General features: G+C 35.9%; 1 protein-coding gene across 1 annotated transcript in view; it reads right to left on the reverse strand.

Moving 5' to 3' along the window:
- Positions 1 to 851: 851 nt before the first annotated feature.
- LOC113224930 overlaps positions 852 to 16,926 on the reverse strand; it is a 34,149-nt gene continuing 18,074 nt past the window's right edge. Inside the window, exons 4-7 of the mRNA XM_026454842.1 lie at positions 12,029 to 12,147; positions 9,663 to 9,805; positions 2,810 to 2,902; positions 852 to 2,456 (exon numbers count right to left, since the gene is read on the reverse strand). Coding sequence (XP_026310627.1) covers positions 2,884 to 2,902; positions 9,663 to 9,805; positions 12,029 to 12,147 — 281 coding nt within the window. The 3' untranslated portion in view covers positions 852 to 2,456; positions 2,810 to 2,883. The remainder of the gene's footprint in view (positions 2,457 to 2,809; positions 2,903 to 9,662; positions 9,806 to 12,028; positions 12,148 to 16,926) is intronic.

A 16,926-nucleotide genomic window follows, 5' to 3' on the forward strand; every position in this document is an offset into this window, starting at 1 on the left:
ATATTTGTATTTTATATGTAACCACATACTCTAATATTGAGAGTAAGTTGAGATTAGCATCACATTTTAGCCACAGGACTCTGGAATACCAAAATCCTTCTCTAGAAAAATACCTCCCACAATTTTCTGGAAAGATATAAATGAAGATGACAACGACCAGCTAAACAAAATAACACTTCATTAAAAATTAAGTCTTTGCTGCTCCAAAAGCCACTGACAAACTCTGGTAAATTGTGCTGGGATTCAACAGAACTCATGCCTAAGTGATATACAACAGTGACCATCATCCTGCTGAGCTGACATTTAGAAAGAATCACTCCTATAGAACAAAAGTGGTATCTGCCAGCTCCAAAAGACATGGAGGCAAGGAAACAAAAAAGAGTTTTTGCTCCATTGGCCTAGCACTGAGTTAGCCTACACCACTTGCTGTAGACCTTCAAAGATCAAGGCAAGGTCTCCTGCTGTGCAGGAGAGTGGAAGAAAAAAAAAGTGTGTGTGTGTGTGTGTGTGTGAGAGAGAGAGAGAGAGAGAGAGAGAGAGAGAGTGAGAGAGGCAGACATAGACAGAAAGCTGGTACCCTTACCACTTTTCAATTGTGGAAGAAGAAAAACTGAGGAAAGCAAAATCAAAGCCCTCTTGAAAACTCCACCTGTAGAAAACTCAGCTTGTCTTCAATCAGTGGCCAAGCAGTTCAGCTCTAGTTCCTTAGATGGAAGGAGAAGGAGAGGAAGGATAGCACTGCTAACTGTTGAGCTGATTTGGTCATGGGAAGGATGTAGAAAAGAAGCCCAGAACAACCCCAAGCTAACATCTGTCTCATAGATAAGTTTATGATTCCGTGGGATTTTTGGTTTTCACAAAATATTTTTTCAGCCATATAGCATTTATTTCTTTAGACCCATGATGTACATTTTTTAAAAAGTTTTCTAGCTCCAGAAATATAATTTCAAGGAGTATGCACTCAGAGTTCACTCATCTACTCAATACTCATTGAGAACAACACTGAGTTTTTTGAGGGGTATAAAGAAGAACTAAAATGAATCTGCCTTTGAAGAAACTTGCATTTTAGTAGTCATTGTCAAAAATAACTAGCATACAAACGATTAAGTAAAAATTGCCATAAAATATATATAGCTCAAGGACGCTGAGAGTTCAGAGAAAAATGATTTTTTAAGCAATAAATTTCACTATGATTTGTATAAACTCATATAATCTGTTTTGAAATGACCATTTAAAAATTATAAACAGAACGCATATAATACTTCTTTTGAAGAGGAAAAAATGCAGATAAACAAATATACACCTGAATGGTTCAAATATTGATGTATCTGCTCCAAAGCTCTAAAACTAATTAGATATTTGGTTTCATGATTTCTATTAGCCTTTAAAAAATAGGCATCTATTAACATAGTTTGGTATTATAATGACAAACAATTAGTGATAATTGTTCTATTCTGGAAAGAAATAATAATTGAAAGTAGTTGGCTTCTAAATAAATTAAAAAGTAAGCTTGCTAACTTAATTTTAAAAATTTGATTTAGGGAATTTATTTTAGGAATCTTCCACTTTGGATGTATAAAGAACTTGAAGAAAATAAAATTCTTTTTCTTGCTTTGGTTATTTCTCATTAGCTTTCCCTTACCTTTCCTCCACCCTACTAACCCCACAGACTCTTACGTTACCCGTTTACATTTCCACTGGAATATTAGAGAAAATATCAGGGTGTTTTCAAGAGCCGGAAGCTGAGAAAAATTCCTTATAAGATGGAATTAATTATAATTACCTGAGAGATTTGAATAATTAGTTGAAAGTTGCAGAAGGCAGATATCAGCGCAATATAAGGAAGAAATCCCTGAAGATTAGGAAGAATTAACAACCATTTTCTTAAGATGTTTCCAATACCTCAATTTATTCAAAGGCGAACTGGAAAGTCCTTTACTGGATATTGTAGAGCTGATCGGGACTGGTGAAGAGCTAGACTTGTTGTTATATAAGTTTTCTTTATGAACTGAAAGGCTTTCTGTCACTGAAATTATTTTCTAACAAAGGAGTTATTCGCATTATGTTTCTGTCTCAGAAAATTGTATCCCCTACACAATTTATTCCCTGAAATTGTTTTGAACTGACCCATCCAGATAATCCTGCACCTGGTAGACGTGGGACATTCAAGGGAAGAATGAACTTGGGACACAAAATTAGATATGAGATGCTAAGTTGCACATGCACATTCTTGTTATACCTATTACCTCCAGTGTATTGGAGAATAATTGAATATTTCAGAAGGGTGGATGTAACTATAAGTTTCAGAATGAGAGCTTGGTGTCATTCAGTTGAGTTAAATAGAATGTGGTCAGAAGTCAGCCATCTTTGGCACCTATGCACAAAATTTCCACAAATATAGTTTGATTGCTGATAAAAATCCCTGCATTCTCCAACACTGGACATCTTCTGGTATGCTAAAACCATGGAGAGAGTGGCTCAGATCTCTGTGCATTATAGAAGATGCAAGAAAGTATTACAAAGGTCAAGTGAGCAGATATACTAGAAACTATAGCAATGCCATTATTGGATATGTAATTATGGGTCACCACCAATGACTGGTAGAACTACCACCACTACAGTGAGCAGATAGACTCAACTTTGGGGTTTGATGTTATCTAGTTCATAGGTCTCCTAATCAGTGCCACTCTGGCATAGACAGATATCACCAACTTCAGCCACACTGCTCATAGAAGCCTGTACAGGACATCAGATTGAAACATCAGCACATATCTTCAGATTGGCATGATATACATCTTGAGACCCTTACCAGTGAGCCTAGTCTTCCTCATAGCTAAGCAACCCAGCACTTGCTATTCTTGTATAAAACCCATGATTTTCTTGTCAGTGAGCATGTTTTTGCCTGCAAGAAACAGATAGCCCAACAGGGAAGTAGCTTAAACAATAAAATAATTTGTTGACTGTCATAACTCTCCAATTTCCTAAGCCCTTATAACTTCTTTCTATTTCCAACACTGTTGCCCTAAGTAACGTTTTTAATATATTTCACCTAAGCTTTTTTTTTCAACTTTTATTTTAGATTCAGGCAGTACACATACAGGTTTGTTACCTGGGTAAATTTCATGATGCTGAGGTTTGAATTATTCCATCACCCAGGTGCTGAGTATAGTACCCAACAGTTAGTTTTTGAGTCCTTTTCCCCTTCTCTTCCTCCCACCTTTAGTAGTCCTCAGTGTCTGTTGTTGCCATCTTTATGTCCATGAGACCCAATGTTTAGCTCCCACTTATAAGTAAGAACATGTGGTATTCATTTCACCTAAACTTTTGAAGTTATATCCTACCTGATAATTCTGCCACTCATTAATAATTTCCTACCATAGCCATTTATTCATTTATTCAACATTTTGAGTGCCTGCTATCCTATTTTGGGGGAAGAATACATCATTGAATAAATTATGTTGCAGTCCCTAAATTTAAGGAGGTGTTTTAGTAGGGAGAGGGTAGGCTATGCTGCAACATCAAATGATGACAGAGATTTACTCTCTAACTATCCATCTTTTATAGAATGACTGTGGCTCTGCTCCATGCCAGGTTTACCTCAGAAGCTAGGCAGATAGGCCTTGATCTGGAAATTTGCCCACTGGTATGGCACAAAGAAAGAAAGTGTGACAAAGCACAAACTTTCTCAAAATTTCTGCCTGCAAGTGACCTATGTCACATTCATTTATATTTCACTGCTCAAAGTAAGTTGCTTGACATAACTCACTTCAATAGTGAGGGAATCATATACCTCTTCCAAGGAAGGCACATGGATATTGGTGAAGAGTAGTGCAATCAACCATGTGACATTAAAATTTAGAGCAGAGATCAGTAAACTACAGCCTGCCACATCATTCTGTAAATAAAGTTTTATTGAGACATAGACACACCCATACATTTACATATTATCAATGACTGCTTTTGCACTACAATGGCAGGGTTGAGTCGTTGTGACACAGACCATACGGCCCAGAAAGCCTGAAATATTTACCATCTGGTCCTTTACAGAAAATATTTTCCTACCTTGATTTAGAAAAGCAAAAAGATACGAAATAAACTGCAATATTTAATCATGCATTTCCTGTGTTTATTAGCTATTAGCAACAATGATGATTGCTTTTTTTCTATACAGACTGCATTAGGATACAAGACATATTTTTGAAAAAATATTGGTTTCTGGTGATGAGCAATCTTCTGGTAGCTTCAAGATTCCATCCAGCATTTTTAAGTTTGGCAAACAGGAGAATACTCTAAAGCAAAAGTTAAAAAAAAAAAAAAAAAAAAAAAAAAACACTATATTGAACAAAAGAATTTTATTTCACTTATTCTCTTTATAAGTGAATGGACTTTGTTACTGTTATAAGGAAGATGAATGGCTATCACTTCATTCTGTGTTCTTTATCTTTGCAGTGGAGCTAAAATAAAATATTACTCATTTCAGTTGACCTGATGATATTGCCATAGCTTGCCCTTTCAGGGATCTAATAGGTCTTTCAGGAGGTGGTAAATATTGATCAGAGAAGTAGGACTGTCTACAATCTGTTTTTATAAGAGAATTTCATTCCAGTTTTTACAGTCTTTTAAGGGAAAAAAAATCAGTGAGTGGATTTAGCCAACTACCCATGAGAGACAGAATGAGATCATGATATATGTGCTCATTATAAAGTTAAAAGTTTAGAAAGAGAGAGAAAGTAAAGTAAGCCCACGATATTCAGTGATAGTTAAAGAAGAATTCTGGCTGATAAATATAAAAGAGGGAGTGGGGAGTAATATTGTGCTGTTATTTTTTTCCTGAAAGAGAGCACTTCTAAAGCTCGTATTTCAAATTCAGGGAGTCACTTCTATGTTCAGAAACAGATCATTCAGTTCAATCCAGTTAACAGTGATCATAAACATAGCGGCATTAAAAAGCAGCATTTTCTTTAGAATGACAAGTTTTCTAGATCTGGGAATTCTGAGGGCTCAGGCTGGGGGGAATCGATGGCATTTGAATTTGCTTGCATGAAAGATACGGAAACCTCTTAGCAGAAATGCCAAGTCAACTAACGATGGTGCTGACCTCCTTGAAAGCCCCCATTGGCTGCATGATTTTCTTAACATTAATTGCTTCCTGTGCATCTCTTTTAATCCTCACAACAACTCTGTCAGATTGGTTTTTATCCCTCATTTAAAGTAACTTATCCAAATCATAAGGACTGTAGGTGACGAAGCAAATATTAAAATCTATGTCTTCTGGCTTCAAAATTAATACTTAGCTGGCAAGAATTTCTAGCCACTGATTTTTTTTTTTTTTAAGTCAAGCAATAATGAACTAATATAATGTTTGACTCCTGGAGAATGAGAGAGAAGTTTGCCTGTAGGTGTCCCAGAAATGAGGCCACCTTCTAACCTACTGGGACTTACACTATCAGTTCTATCATTAAGTCCTTTCTCTTTTAAATTGTGCTGTCTTCTTATTGGAGGATCTGAAACAAAGGAGGAAGGGAAAGCAGTCACAATCCTAGGTGATAATGGTCAAGAAAAGCTTGTAATTTAAATAATTCTAAGCGTGGTGTGTAAAAAGAGTCACCTGAAGCTCTGGCCCAAATCCTCAACACAGATACCCAGTGACAAAATTAAAGCTATTATAATCTTCAAGGTGCAGATTTTTGGCTGGGTGACTGAACCCATATTTGAGTGAACTTCTGACTCCAGCTTAGTTCCTTAGCATGAGTGGATGCTTAAACCTTTTCCTCATACTTTAAAATGACTCCATCATTCTGTTCAACACAACCCTGCACTACCTAAGTTAATATAACCTGGCTTTTTCTAACTTGAAAGTCAGCATATATATACCTTGGACTCAATCCAATAGAGTTAATACTGGAAAAACAGAAGAACCTCATTATATCCCTCATTCCTACATAACTCTATACCACATCATGAATTTTGTAGGCAGAATTATAGTAAGACCTCAGGGCATATCTGATTTCAGACAATTCATCTTAATACTATTATTGTAAGGCATTCTTTGAAGAGAGGTAAGAAGCTGAGTTGGGACCAAAATGCTTTATAAAACCCCACATATGAATTAACAAAACTGAAATACAATTCTATTAAATTAACCTTATGACTAGGAATGTGCTTTCTTATGAATGATGTTGAAATGTGCAGCTAAACCTCCTCTGATTATAGGAAATATAATTTTAAACCTCCAACTATTATTATGGTTAAATATTAGCTCAATATTATAGCAACTGTGCTGCTAGTTTTCACTGTTACATGAAAGCAATTTAAGAATCTATTATCACAGACATGAAATTTTGCTTCCAGACTACAGTCATAGGGGAGACAACTGCAGTAATGAGATTTATGTAACAACAGAGATTAGAATTTCTGTTTTGACAAATTTTCATTGTACATGAGGCATCGAAGAGTCTAACATCATATAGGCTTCTAGAATACAGTTGCTGTTCATGGGAAAACAGCAGCGTGAGGAAAGAAGATGGTGAAAACTATGTCTTTTACTGAAATGAAAGTAAGCAAAAGATTGTAATTGTAGAATAGAAATAGACCCTGGAGATGATCTAACTCTTTGTTTGACAGATTTGCCTGGGAGGGGAGATGACCTCAGTCATGGGTGCAAATACAGGCTGTAGAATTCATTTGCTTGTTTTTATCCTTTTAATTCCCATAAATACAATAATTAGTGGTACTGGGAATTAGCTGGAGATAAATAGATGGGCATATTACTGGGTGCACACTTCAAGGTTTAGATTTCATTATTATCATTGGGAATGTTCTCAGTTGTGACAAAGTAATAAAAATGGTTTCTTCTTGGCAGGTTTTTGAGCTCTTTCGACCACTGGAGTAAACTGAGTTCTTTGTATTCACTTAATGTTGGCCCTGGGGCCCAAAGAGGGAAAGTAATACCAGAGAATAAACCATTTATAAAGTTGTCACATGCAACTTAATAAAAAATATATATGTATAATTTTTTAAAAGATATCATATCTATTAAGCATGTGGGAGAAAATGTGTGGAATTTGAAAGTCTAAAATTAAACATCTTTGTATAGGTAAAGTCATTACAGAAGGAGCCTAAAAATCTGTATAGCAACTATAAATTAACCAAGAGAAAAGAGTGTATTAAGATAAATTTTTAAAAAGATAAAGAAAGATCAGTTCAAAAGTCTTTAGACGAGATCAGAAGCATGAAGTGTTCAACATAGTGCAGATTCTATAACTATTTGCTGGGTACATTTGAGCAAGAGAGGAACAATATTTTAAAATACAGTTAAAAGTGTAATATTCAATGAAGTGCAAAAGGTGACTTAGGGTGTCTGGGGCCTTACTGCTTCTTGTAATTTTGGTGGAATTCACAAGGGTTCCTCTTGAGAATAAGGGATTCCAGTGGAGTGCACCGTAAACTGGAGAGTCCAGTAAGAGTCTCAATGTGGTTTTCGGCCAAGGATAAATGCTATATCTGAGGTATCTTTGGTAATTGTTTGAAAGACGTGAGATGGTTTTTGCTCATATTTAAAATTCTGCAGCTGGATACAAAAGAGAAACATCTTGTTACTTGTCTCCTAAAGAGAATGGTTAACTACCAAATCTAACATAACACTAGCATGCCTTATGTAGGCAATAACCCCTCAAAAGAGTAACAGTGATGTTACTGTCGTGATGGTCACATGCAAACTATGTGACAAATATGGTTTCCTAAGAAAATTAGAAATATTTATATTAGAATATTAAGAGAAAATAAGCAAGATACATGAGACCATAAGTTTGTGGAGCACAGGAATCTGTTTTCTTTTCCAATGAATGTGCTTGGTACCTGACTTGGCCCATGGTGGATTCTTGATATGTCTTAAATAAAAGGCTGAATAGCTGCATATCATCTCAGCAATATAAAAGTGGACACACACAAAAATAACAACTTGTGAAAAATACTGTTTCTAAGTAGTGAGATTGTAGTTATTTTTCTTACTACCTTTCTGTAATTTAAAAACCTCTATGTTGAGAAAATAGCATTTTAAATCAGAAAAGAGACGTTTTTAATATAAAAGAAAACTAAAGTATCCTTAGAAACAGTAAAATATATTAGACATTTAAATTTATACATTTTCCGATAGATAATGCTTCTCAATGTGTTTGCCTTAAAACTATAACTGTACAAGACTGGGCAAATAGAGAAAATAATTCAAAATCTGTCACTGACATCTTGCCTTAAGGAAAACTTCCTTTATGTATAAGTTAGGATTTAATATTATGAGATAAATACAGGGTATATATTTATGGGCCTTGGGCCCCACAAAGACACTTGATAAATGGTCATTGCTAACGGGAAAGAGGGTACTGTAAAGAGAGAACTGCAACACAGAAGCATTAGGGGAAAAAAATCCCTTTGAACCACCCAGATTTCACTGTAATTTTTTTGAATCTATTATTTTTATTTTTCTTCTTTCCTTTCAGTCCCTCTCTGTATGTATATTTTATATAGATCTCATCTTATCTTTGATAACTTTTGGCTTCTGCTTATTTCCAGAATTCTTACAGACTTCAGGATCACTTCAGTACTATGACAATTTCTCATTGAAAAACCAGCCCAAGAACTTCCTACCCCCGTGCCTCTCTCCCCATTCTCCTCTGAAATCTGTTATTTTCTTGTTTACCAGTCATGGTCTCACTTTTTCATAGGTATCCTTTTATCCTTTCAGTATCTCAGATTCACCACATCACAGATTGCCCCAGTCGATAGGAAATGTTAGGGGAGAGAAGGGGGGCAAAGCAAGTGGGTGGTGACACAACTTTCTCTGTCTTGGCACTTCCTGTCTGCCAGACTGTTTCCCTCTTGTGTACAGCTATCACGATTTCTTTCTGTGACCTTCTCTCAGCGCATGCTCAGAACTGTATCTTAACCTGCTCTAGAAATTACCCTTCCTTTTTGTGGATGCTCAATTTCCTTCATCTAATTTACTCCTGAGGAGCTCTGTTGGCCCCTCTCACTGCCACCAAAGCTCACTCCACCTACCCATTCTGCCTGCTGAAGCAAATAGCAGCTCCCTGTAAAAAGGTTTCTCTAGCAATCCCTGAGTAGAAAGAGATTATTTTTAACAATATGAGTTTGGAATCCTTGAGAGACCAAAGAGTCTATATATATTTTTTATTTTTAGTTTATTTCTGTCCTTAATCTGATAACCAGCCTCCGCTCCAATAACAGAATGTTACCCTAAAGGCTACTATTGTCAACTACCTTGTAAAGTCTTTCCCCATAGGGAAACAAATATGACTAACTAAAAATTAATCTCTTAAACCATAATGTATATGTCATGTAATTGCATTTTCTAGTTTATATCACAATGAAAACGGCAAATTTTTCTACTCATACAAATAACTTTCCTAAAAATTGGTAATAAAATATTAATTTGAAAAAAACAGATGTTTCCCTCTAAAGTATGACATTTTGATATATAAATTTCTCTTTTGGCCTTGCTGTGTGTGCCACTTTAGCGCAAAGTGTCACCTTTAAGACCTGACCACATGGGGCCAGGTGCAGTATGTACAGCCAATGATCACATGTATCCAAATAGAAAAGACTTAACTTTAACCTGTTAACTAGACATGCTACAGAGCAGATACCTTGGCAATCTTATGGCACTTAAGTCCACCAGTGAATTATCCACTAACCAGAGGGTTTCAACTCGAATTAGTCTTCTAAGAATTCTGTTAAAATTTTCAACTTGGTAAGGATCCCCCAAATCCTGAAATGAAATGTTCAAAATCTGAGGAAAAACAAATAAAAAGAAAAAAGTAAGGTTTTTGTCAGCTTTAGTTATTCATTTAAAATGTATTGTGTATATTAATTATACCAGTAGTTTTTAACCTTTTTTTTTTTTTTTTTTTTTTTGTCCTCCAGAGTACTCATACATCCAAACACAATTATGTTGTAGCAATTTTCAAGTTAGGGAGGGTGAAGATCTTGATCAGAATTACTGAGCAGCATACAGGGTTTGGTATGGTTCCACAGGTGTATGGAGGAAGAAGGACAGGATTCTCAAGCAGATTCTGAGATTTTCTAGGGGTGTAGAATAGAAGGGATAAACTTCTGACTGCTTTACATGATCAGTAATCATTAGCCTCACTTGGAAATTCTCAGAAATCACATTTATAAAATTTTTAGAGTAAGATAACATCATTTGGAAGACGAAAACTATGATTTTGTTTAAAGTAACTAGAGATACATATCTAAAAATGACTTGGTGTGCTTCAAAGATAGTGAATATTTTATTTTCACTTTAAACAGCAGTCAACTTTGGTGTAAAATACATTGCTACCACTCTCAGTGGTTGCATTGCTCTTCTAAACTGCATTCCTAAAAGTCAACTTAATTTTTTTATTTCCATATTTTGCCATCAATTTGTCAATAAAAATATTGAATAGAATGACAATCCCTTTTTAAAAAATTCGAGGCCAAATAATTTGCTGTTTTTAAGGAAATACAGACATTATATTTAGAAAGATTAGTAACATCTTGATATTTTTAGATATTATACTTTATAAAATGTGATATTTGAAAATCTATTTTCCAAAAGCATACAAGGTCTTTATTTTAAAATAAAACTTGAGAAATGGTAAAAGTTTATGTGTATCGCCTATACATTAAAATCATCTCCTCAGAAAAGTTTTTTAAAAAATTTACCACTATTTCCCAACTAAGTTTTCTATGATAGTTTAAAGTTTATTTAGCCATTCTCTTACAGTATAGTTATTGAAAGGATAATTAATTCTTCTATGATAGTTTATTAGCAAGGCTCCATTGACTTTAAAGTATACCCAAGGTTAAAATTGCAAGTATAAAGAAGGAATGAGTATAAACACCAAAATGACTTCTCCTAAAGAGAGTCTGGGAATGGATGTCAAAGCCTTAGGTGTATTGTTTAAATTTTTTAAATAAATAAGTGGGTGTGTTGTTTACATTTGTACTAGATTGTATCCATTCATTATATATTAATAGCTTTAATTTGAAAAGAAAGAACCATACTGGGACATGGTATTCTATTTTCTTATCTTTCCCTGAAAAATTGCATAACTTTGAGCAAGTCAGTTCTCTTCCTGGACTTCCTTTTCCTTTCTGAAAATAAGAGATTTAAACCAGATCCTCTGTGAAGCTCCTTCTCATTCCCTAATTTCATAAATATATGGTATATAAGTCTGTGAAGCAAAAGAGGCGTCAGGAGTCCTCAACAAGGAGTTTTAGGCTCTGTTTCATTTCTGGAAGACTTCTTAAACTTTTCAAGCATAATTTTATTCCTTTAATATAGAAAAATATTAGCCTCTCACTCTGTTGTGAGGAAGTTGACTTATTTTTTTATTGCCGGAAACACTTGTCCCAGTTAAATCTTCAGTCCTCTGCCTAAGCATGACTTGATCCAACTGGAGTTAGAAGCTTGAGTCACAGCCCCACAGCTTTGTAGTGGTCAGGTTGACTAACTGCAGGGGAAGTTTCAGTGCTAGTGGCTCAGTCAGCAGGGTGATTTTCAGCAACAAGAAATGAAAATCCGGTTCCCTCACTGGTGAAAAATTTGATTTATTCCAGCATAGCTTTGTTTGAGCTGGCTGCTCAAAAGTTTCATCCTGATCATTGTTCAAAGGATTCCAGATTGCATCATAAACTCAATGATATGGATTATTGTTCAACATTCGACTTTTTTTTATTAACAACAATTTTGTTCTTCTCAAATATTTTAAACTTCCTCTCAAAGTTCCGCAATATCAGGTTAAAATGAAGGTTAGAAAATATGTAACATATTATGATGAAAAGAAGGGGGAAAGAGAAACAGAGAAGCCCAAACACCGGGAGTTTTACAGAAAGCTGTGAAGACATGCTAAAAGTTGTGTTATTTATGCCCTTAAAAAAAAAAAAAAAAAAAAAAAAAAAAAAAAAAAGTCACAATTTAATCAACGGAAAAATAGGCTTTAAAAAAAATAAAAATAAAAGTTCTTACCCGGCAGTCTTCCCAGTTTTCTTGTAGCCATGTTTCCCATTTGTTTTTTTCAAGAACTCTTTTCCTTGGGGGCAAGGTACATTCTACCTGTCTGAAAAGTTGCTCTTCTTCAGAGGGTCCTGGATAAGAACCACAAGGTAAGATTTTGGAAGTATGTTTAGGGGGCAGGACTGCCATCTTCACTTGCTATTTGGCCAGTTGTTTGAAACTCCCACTAGATATCACAACTGGGGAAAGAATGATTTGACCCACACATTGTGAGCAGTAGTAAAATGATTTAACCCACTCCTGTCTCCCTAACCTGGTTGGGGGAAAGATTGGAGACAGGGAAAGATCCAGGACTTCACCACATTTTTCATTTTCTAATAGTTGAAAATTATTTTTTTAAATCTTGCCAACTAACTTTCCTCTCATATCTTCTAAGGAAAATTGAGCTATACCTCTTATTTGACAACACTAAATCAGATTCACAGTTATGACAATAATAAATTAATCAAAACAAGGCTATTAAATATCTAAACCACTCAGTTTTCTCATTATCCTTCTGCTATGGGAGCCTGTGGATGTGTGTAAAGGGCTTACTACCGAGCCCTCTCAAAACAAGATGAGTGATACAAAAAAGGGGAAATATGAAACAAATCAGCAACTTTATTTCTTTTTCATCTTCTTTGTTTAAAAAACAAAGGAAAGTTTTTTAAAAACTATATTAAGGCTATAATACAGGTTATAAGGTTATTAGATTATAGATTATTTAAATTGTTCTTTTTTTTTTGATGGAGTCTCACTCTGTTGCCCAGGATGGAGTGCAGTAGCGCCATCTCTGCTCACTGCAAGCTCTGCCTCCCGGGTTCCGCCATTTTCCTGCCTCAGCCTCCCAAGTAGCTGGGACTACAGGCACCCCCCCACCACGCCTGGCTAGTTTTTTTTTTTTTTTTTTTTGTATTTTTTTTTTTAGTAGAGACGGGGTTTCACCGTGTTAGCCAAGATGGTCTCGATCTCCTGACGGGGTTTCACCATGTTGGTCAGGCTGGTCTCGAATTCCTGACCTCGTGATCTGCCCACCTCAGCCTCCCAAAGTGCTGGAATTACAGACGAGCCACCGCTACTGGCCTACAGTTAACTTTTAACCGTACATAAATATTTCTAGCCCAGTCAAGTGAGAACAATCTCTAGTATAGTGATTTAATCTTCATATAATTTTCTCTTTGGGAATTGTGAAGTCATTCCTGATTTTCTTTCTGTTTTGTGTTTCAATTCAGTTAGTCACCTTATCCTAGCAGTTTTCCCTTTGAGAATCTGTCCCTTCCTTTTCAATGTCCAGGTTCTCATGTCTTCCTACTTACACTGTAATTACTTTCTCTTGAATCTTTTTGCTTGTGATGTTCTCTCCTCCAATATAAATGACACACATTACCATACAACCTTCCTGAAACACAGCTTTCACCCCAGCACTCACTACTCAAAACATTTCGGCAATTTCTTCTTGCCTACAAATCCTAGCTTGTCAGATAAGGTTTTCCATAATCTTATCTCAAATTCCATTTCCGAATTCATTTCTCACTGTTTTCCAACATTATCATCCTCCAAATAAAGTTTGCACAAAACTTTGAGGGTTAGGGAAAGAATGTCCTGTTTCCAGTCCGGAGTTGGCTAGTAGAGAAATGTGGGATTCCAGATGACTAATTTTAATATCCTGATCTTCAGTTTTTCATGTCTGCAAAAAATAGGGGGAAGGCCTAAATCAAGTGCTGACCATAAACTGAATTTGGTGAGAAAACATGTTGGTTTGGCATGCATGATGCTTTATAAGAATACTGATTTCTAGTACTTTAAGGATAATATAGGCTTTTTTATTGCCATAGGCCCCTACACTCTCTATTGTGCTTCCCCAGGCAAACTTCACTCTGATATGATGTCAGCCAGGCCCCTGAACGCAACCCTACACTAAATTACTTCAATTTCCTGCCAGCTCTATCATGATGCATTTCTGTGAGTCACACCTGGTACCATTTGCATGCACTTTTCCCACTCTGTTTTTCTGGAATGGGTGACTCCCCTCATTCCAAAGGTAAAGCAATAAAGAAAAAGGACACTGAGGACATCAAAAACAAACTTTGCTTTTGTAGCCTGTGTGCTTCTGTGGACTATAATAAAAAGTAATAAGTTCATTTGTGAAGAGTTTATGGAAGGCAATATGAGAATCCAGTATTTTATTATTTCGACACAAACATCAGTTCTTACACCAGGGGCAGGTGGAGGCCAGGGTGTAGCCTTCCCTTTCAGTCATTTCTCTCATAATGAACTCTGCTGTTACCACCCAGGAAATCCTTTGACCCAGAATGAGGCAGTATTTCAACCGACTTACAAATAAAATATCCTTATGTTAGGAAATGTTCTTCTTCATTGATGAGGGTGGTTGGATTTAAAAATCATAGAGATAGAAAACTGGAGCAATCACCTAATTGAGCAGGGAGACCCTCAGGCTGTATTGTCTTTCACCTACCCCCACTTCAAATTTGGCAGCTTTCTCTGTGTACCAGATAACCCAGAGTTATTAAACTCTTCTCTGTATTGTTTGTTTGAGGGCTATTGATCTTCTGCTCTTTTAATTATTTCTTTTTAAAGTAGCTTTCAAAGCATTCTTTGAAGTTGGAGGCCAAAGTTCACTTCCACTGTGAGGAGTTGAATTAAATTGGATTTTTCTTTTTTTTTTTTTTTCAGACTTGGTTGGTAATTGAAGATATACCTTAGCAGCTGAACTACAGTCTGGAATATCTGACAGTTCAGGGATGTTGACTTTCACTTGCTCCCTCTCAGCTTATCCTTTGTCCTCTCACTGGATTTGTAACACATAATAGCAGTCACTGAATTAACTTCCTGGGATATTTTTGAATGGAAAGAATTTATTCGTTAAAAGAATTCTGCCAGCAGTTTACTCTTCTGCTTTATTTAATTGTGAAAATTTAAGTCAGTCTTGATCTGGAAATCGAAGCCTTAGGCAATTGCTGCTTATCACACACCAGATAACCTTTCCTGTCTTATGAGCTCTTCCTGAATGTACAATTAAGGCAATTGAGATAAACTGAAGTAGCTTTGATGGGTGTTTCCAGATCTAATCTGGAAAGAGGGTTATTCTTCTCAAAGTACTTTTGAAAAGCATTTGTTCTCCATGTCACAAAATACACTTAAACAAAATTAAGAGCAATGAAGGAGGGACATCTATTTCTCCCTGGTTTGAGGTGAGGGGATTTTTTCATATGTTTTCCATCCCCTAGATCATGCTCTGGTCCTTTTATGACTAGTCACTTACAAGAGATTGGGTGTTGTTAATGATCTATAGAAGGAAAATGTGCTTTTATCTCTGCAGAGCAATGATGTCCTCTGCATGAATGGCCACCATGGTCATTACGTTGGATTGGTTTTGCTGAGTGATGGCCTCAGCACATAACCTGGCCACTTAAGTCAGGGAGAGAAGGAGACCTTTGGACATTCTCTGCACAAGCTCATTTGCAGTTTACCTTCACATTTGGTTTTCTCGTCATCTCCAATTTCTGGAGTTCTCTCTAAACCCCGATCCAGCACTTGTGCTCAGAATACGATTTCTTTTTGCCTCGTTATGGCTGCTACAATTATCAACCACCTGCCCCTGCACTCACACACTCATGTCAGCATTTTTACTTATCAATCTATTCACTTTCTATTCAAATTTCTTTCTTCTCTCCCTTTCCTCATGCCTCTTAAACCAGTGTTTCTCATAGTATAGCCTTTAAATCATCTACAACAGAATTCCCTGTGATAATATTTTACTAATCTGGATTCTGGGCCCCATCCCTTACAACAGATTCTGTGGGAGTAGGACCCAGGAATCTGACTTTTCATGCACCTCAAGATGATTTGTTCACACACTAAAGCTTAAGGACTAAATTAAATCCTTCCCGCTTTAGCCTGTGACGTAGCTCTCTCTTCCTTTTGCTGGAGGACTCCTGATACATGTGACACACTCAGCCACCACTTTTCTTGGGGTCTTTCCTTCCTAATTCTTCACAATTTCTCACCCTTGGGAAAAAAAAAAAAAATCTTCCCAAGGTCCTGAAAGGACAACTCTAATTTATCCCTAGTAGTACTATCTACTCACATTTTAAAAATAGGAGTCAGTGCTTGGCTGCAAATACAGCTGACAGAGTTAAAGCATAAGAACATATTTTACTCAACGTATAAGAAAATTACGCTATTTTAGTTCCCCTTCCTTTGCCAACTGAGTTTGAGTGAAAGAAGATAAGTATCATGTGGGGGGTCCACAGAGAGGGAAAATGAGCAGATGAATAGACCTAAAGCCACTTTTCCTAAATCAACAGTAAAATTGTGCAATATACAATATTACTGCAAGTCTGCTAATATAGATGGAAGATAGCCAAGACCTGATGTTTACTAGAGACTAAACACTCACTGAAGCAGGAATTATGTCTAATATTATTTCGTTGGCTTTTGTGGATGCAAAAAAATACATGAAAAATGCATGGCCTCTGTTCTTACAGAATTTATAATCTATTGAAAGCTGCTTATTGAAATCAAACATGTATATTAAGGACTGCAGATGGCAGTTATTCAGATTGTTATACTATTACCCTTGTAAAACCTGATAGAATAAAATAGTAATAGAAAAACATAGTTATTCCACCAAATTTAAAGTGCTGTGTGAAAATGTAAAATGAGACTACCTGGTTTATTCAGTGTGATGGTTAATTTTAGATATCAACTTGACTGAATTAAGGGATATCCAGATAACAGGTGAAACATCCTGGGTATGTCTGTGTATTAGTCAGGGTTCTCCTGAGAAATAGAATCAATATGAGATAGATAGATAGATAGATAGATAGATAGATAGATAGATAGATAGA

The sequence above is a fragment of the Piliocolobus tephrosceles genome, chromosome 2 (genome assembly GCF_002776525.5).
Source record: "Piliocolobus tephrosceles isolate RC106 chromosome 2, ASM277652v3, whole genome shotgun sequence".
Taxonomy (NCBI): Eukaryota; Metazoa; Chordata; class Mammalia; order Primates; family Cercopithecidae; genus Piliocolobus; species Piliocolobus tephrosceles.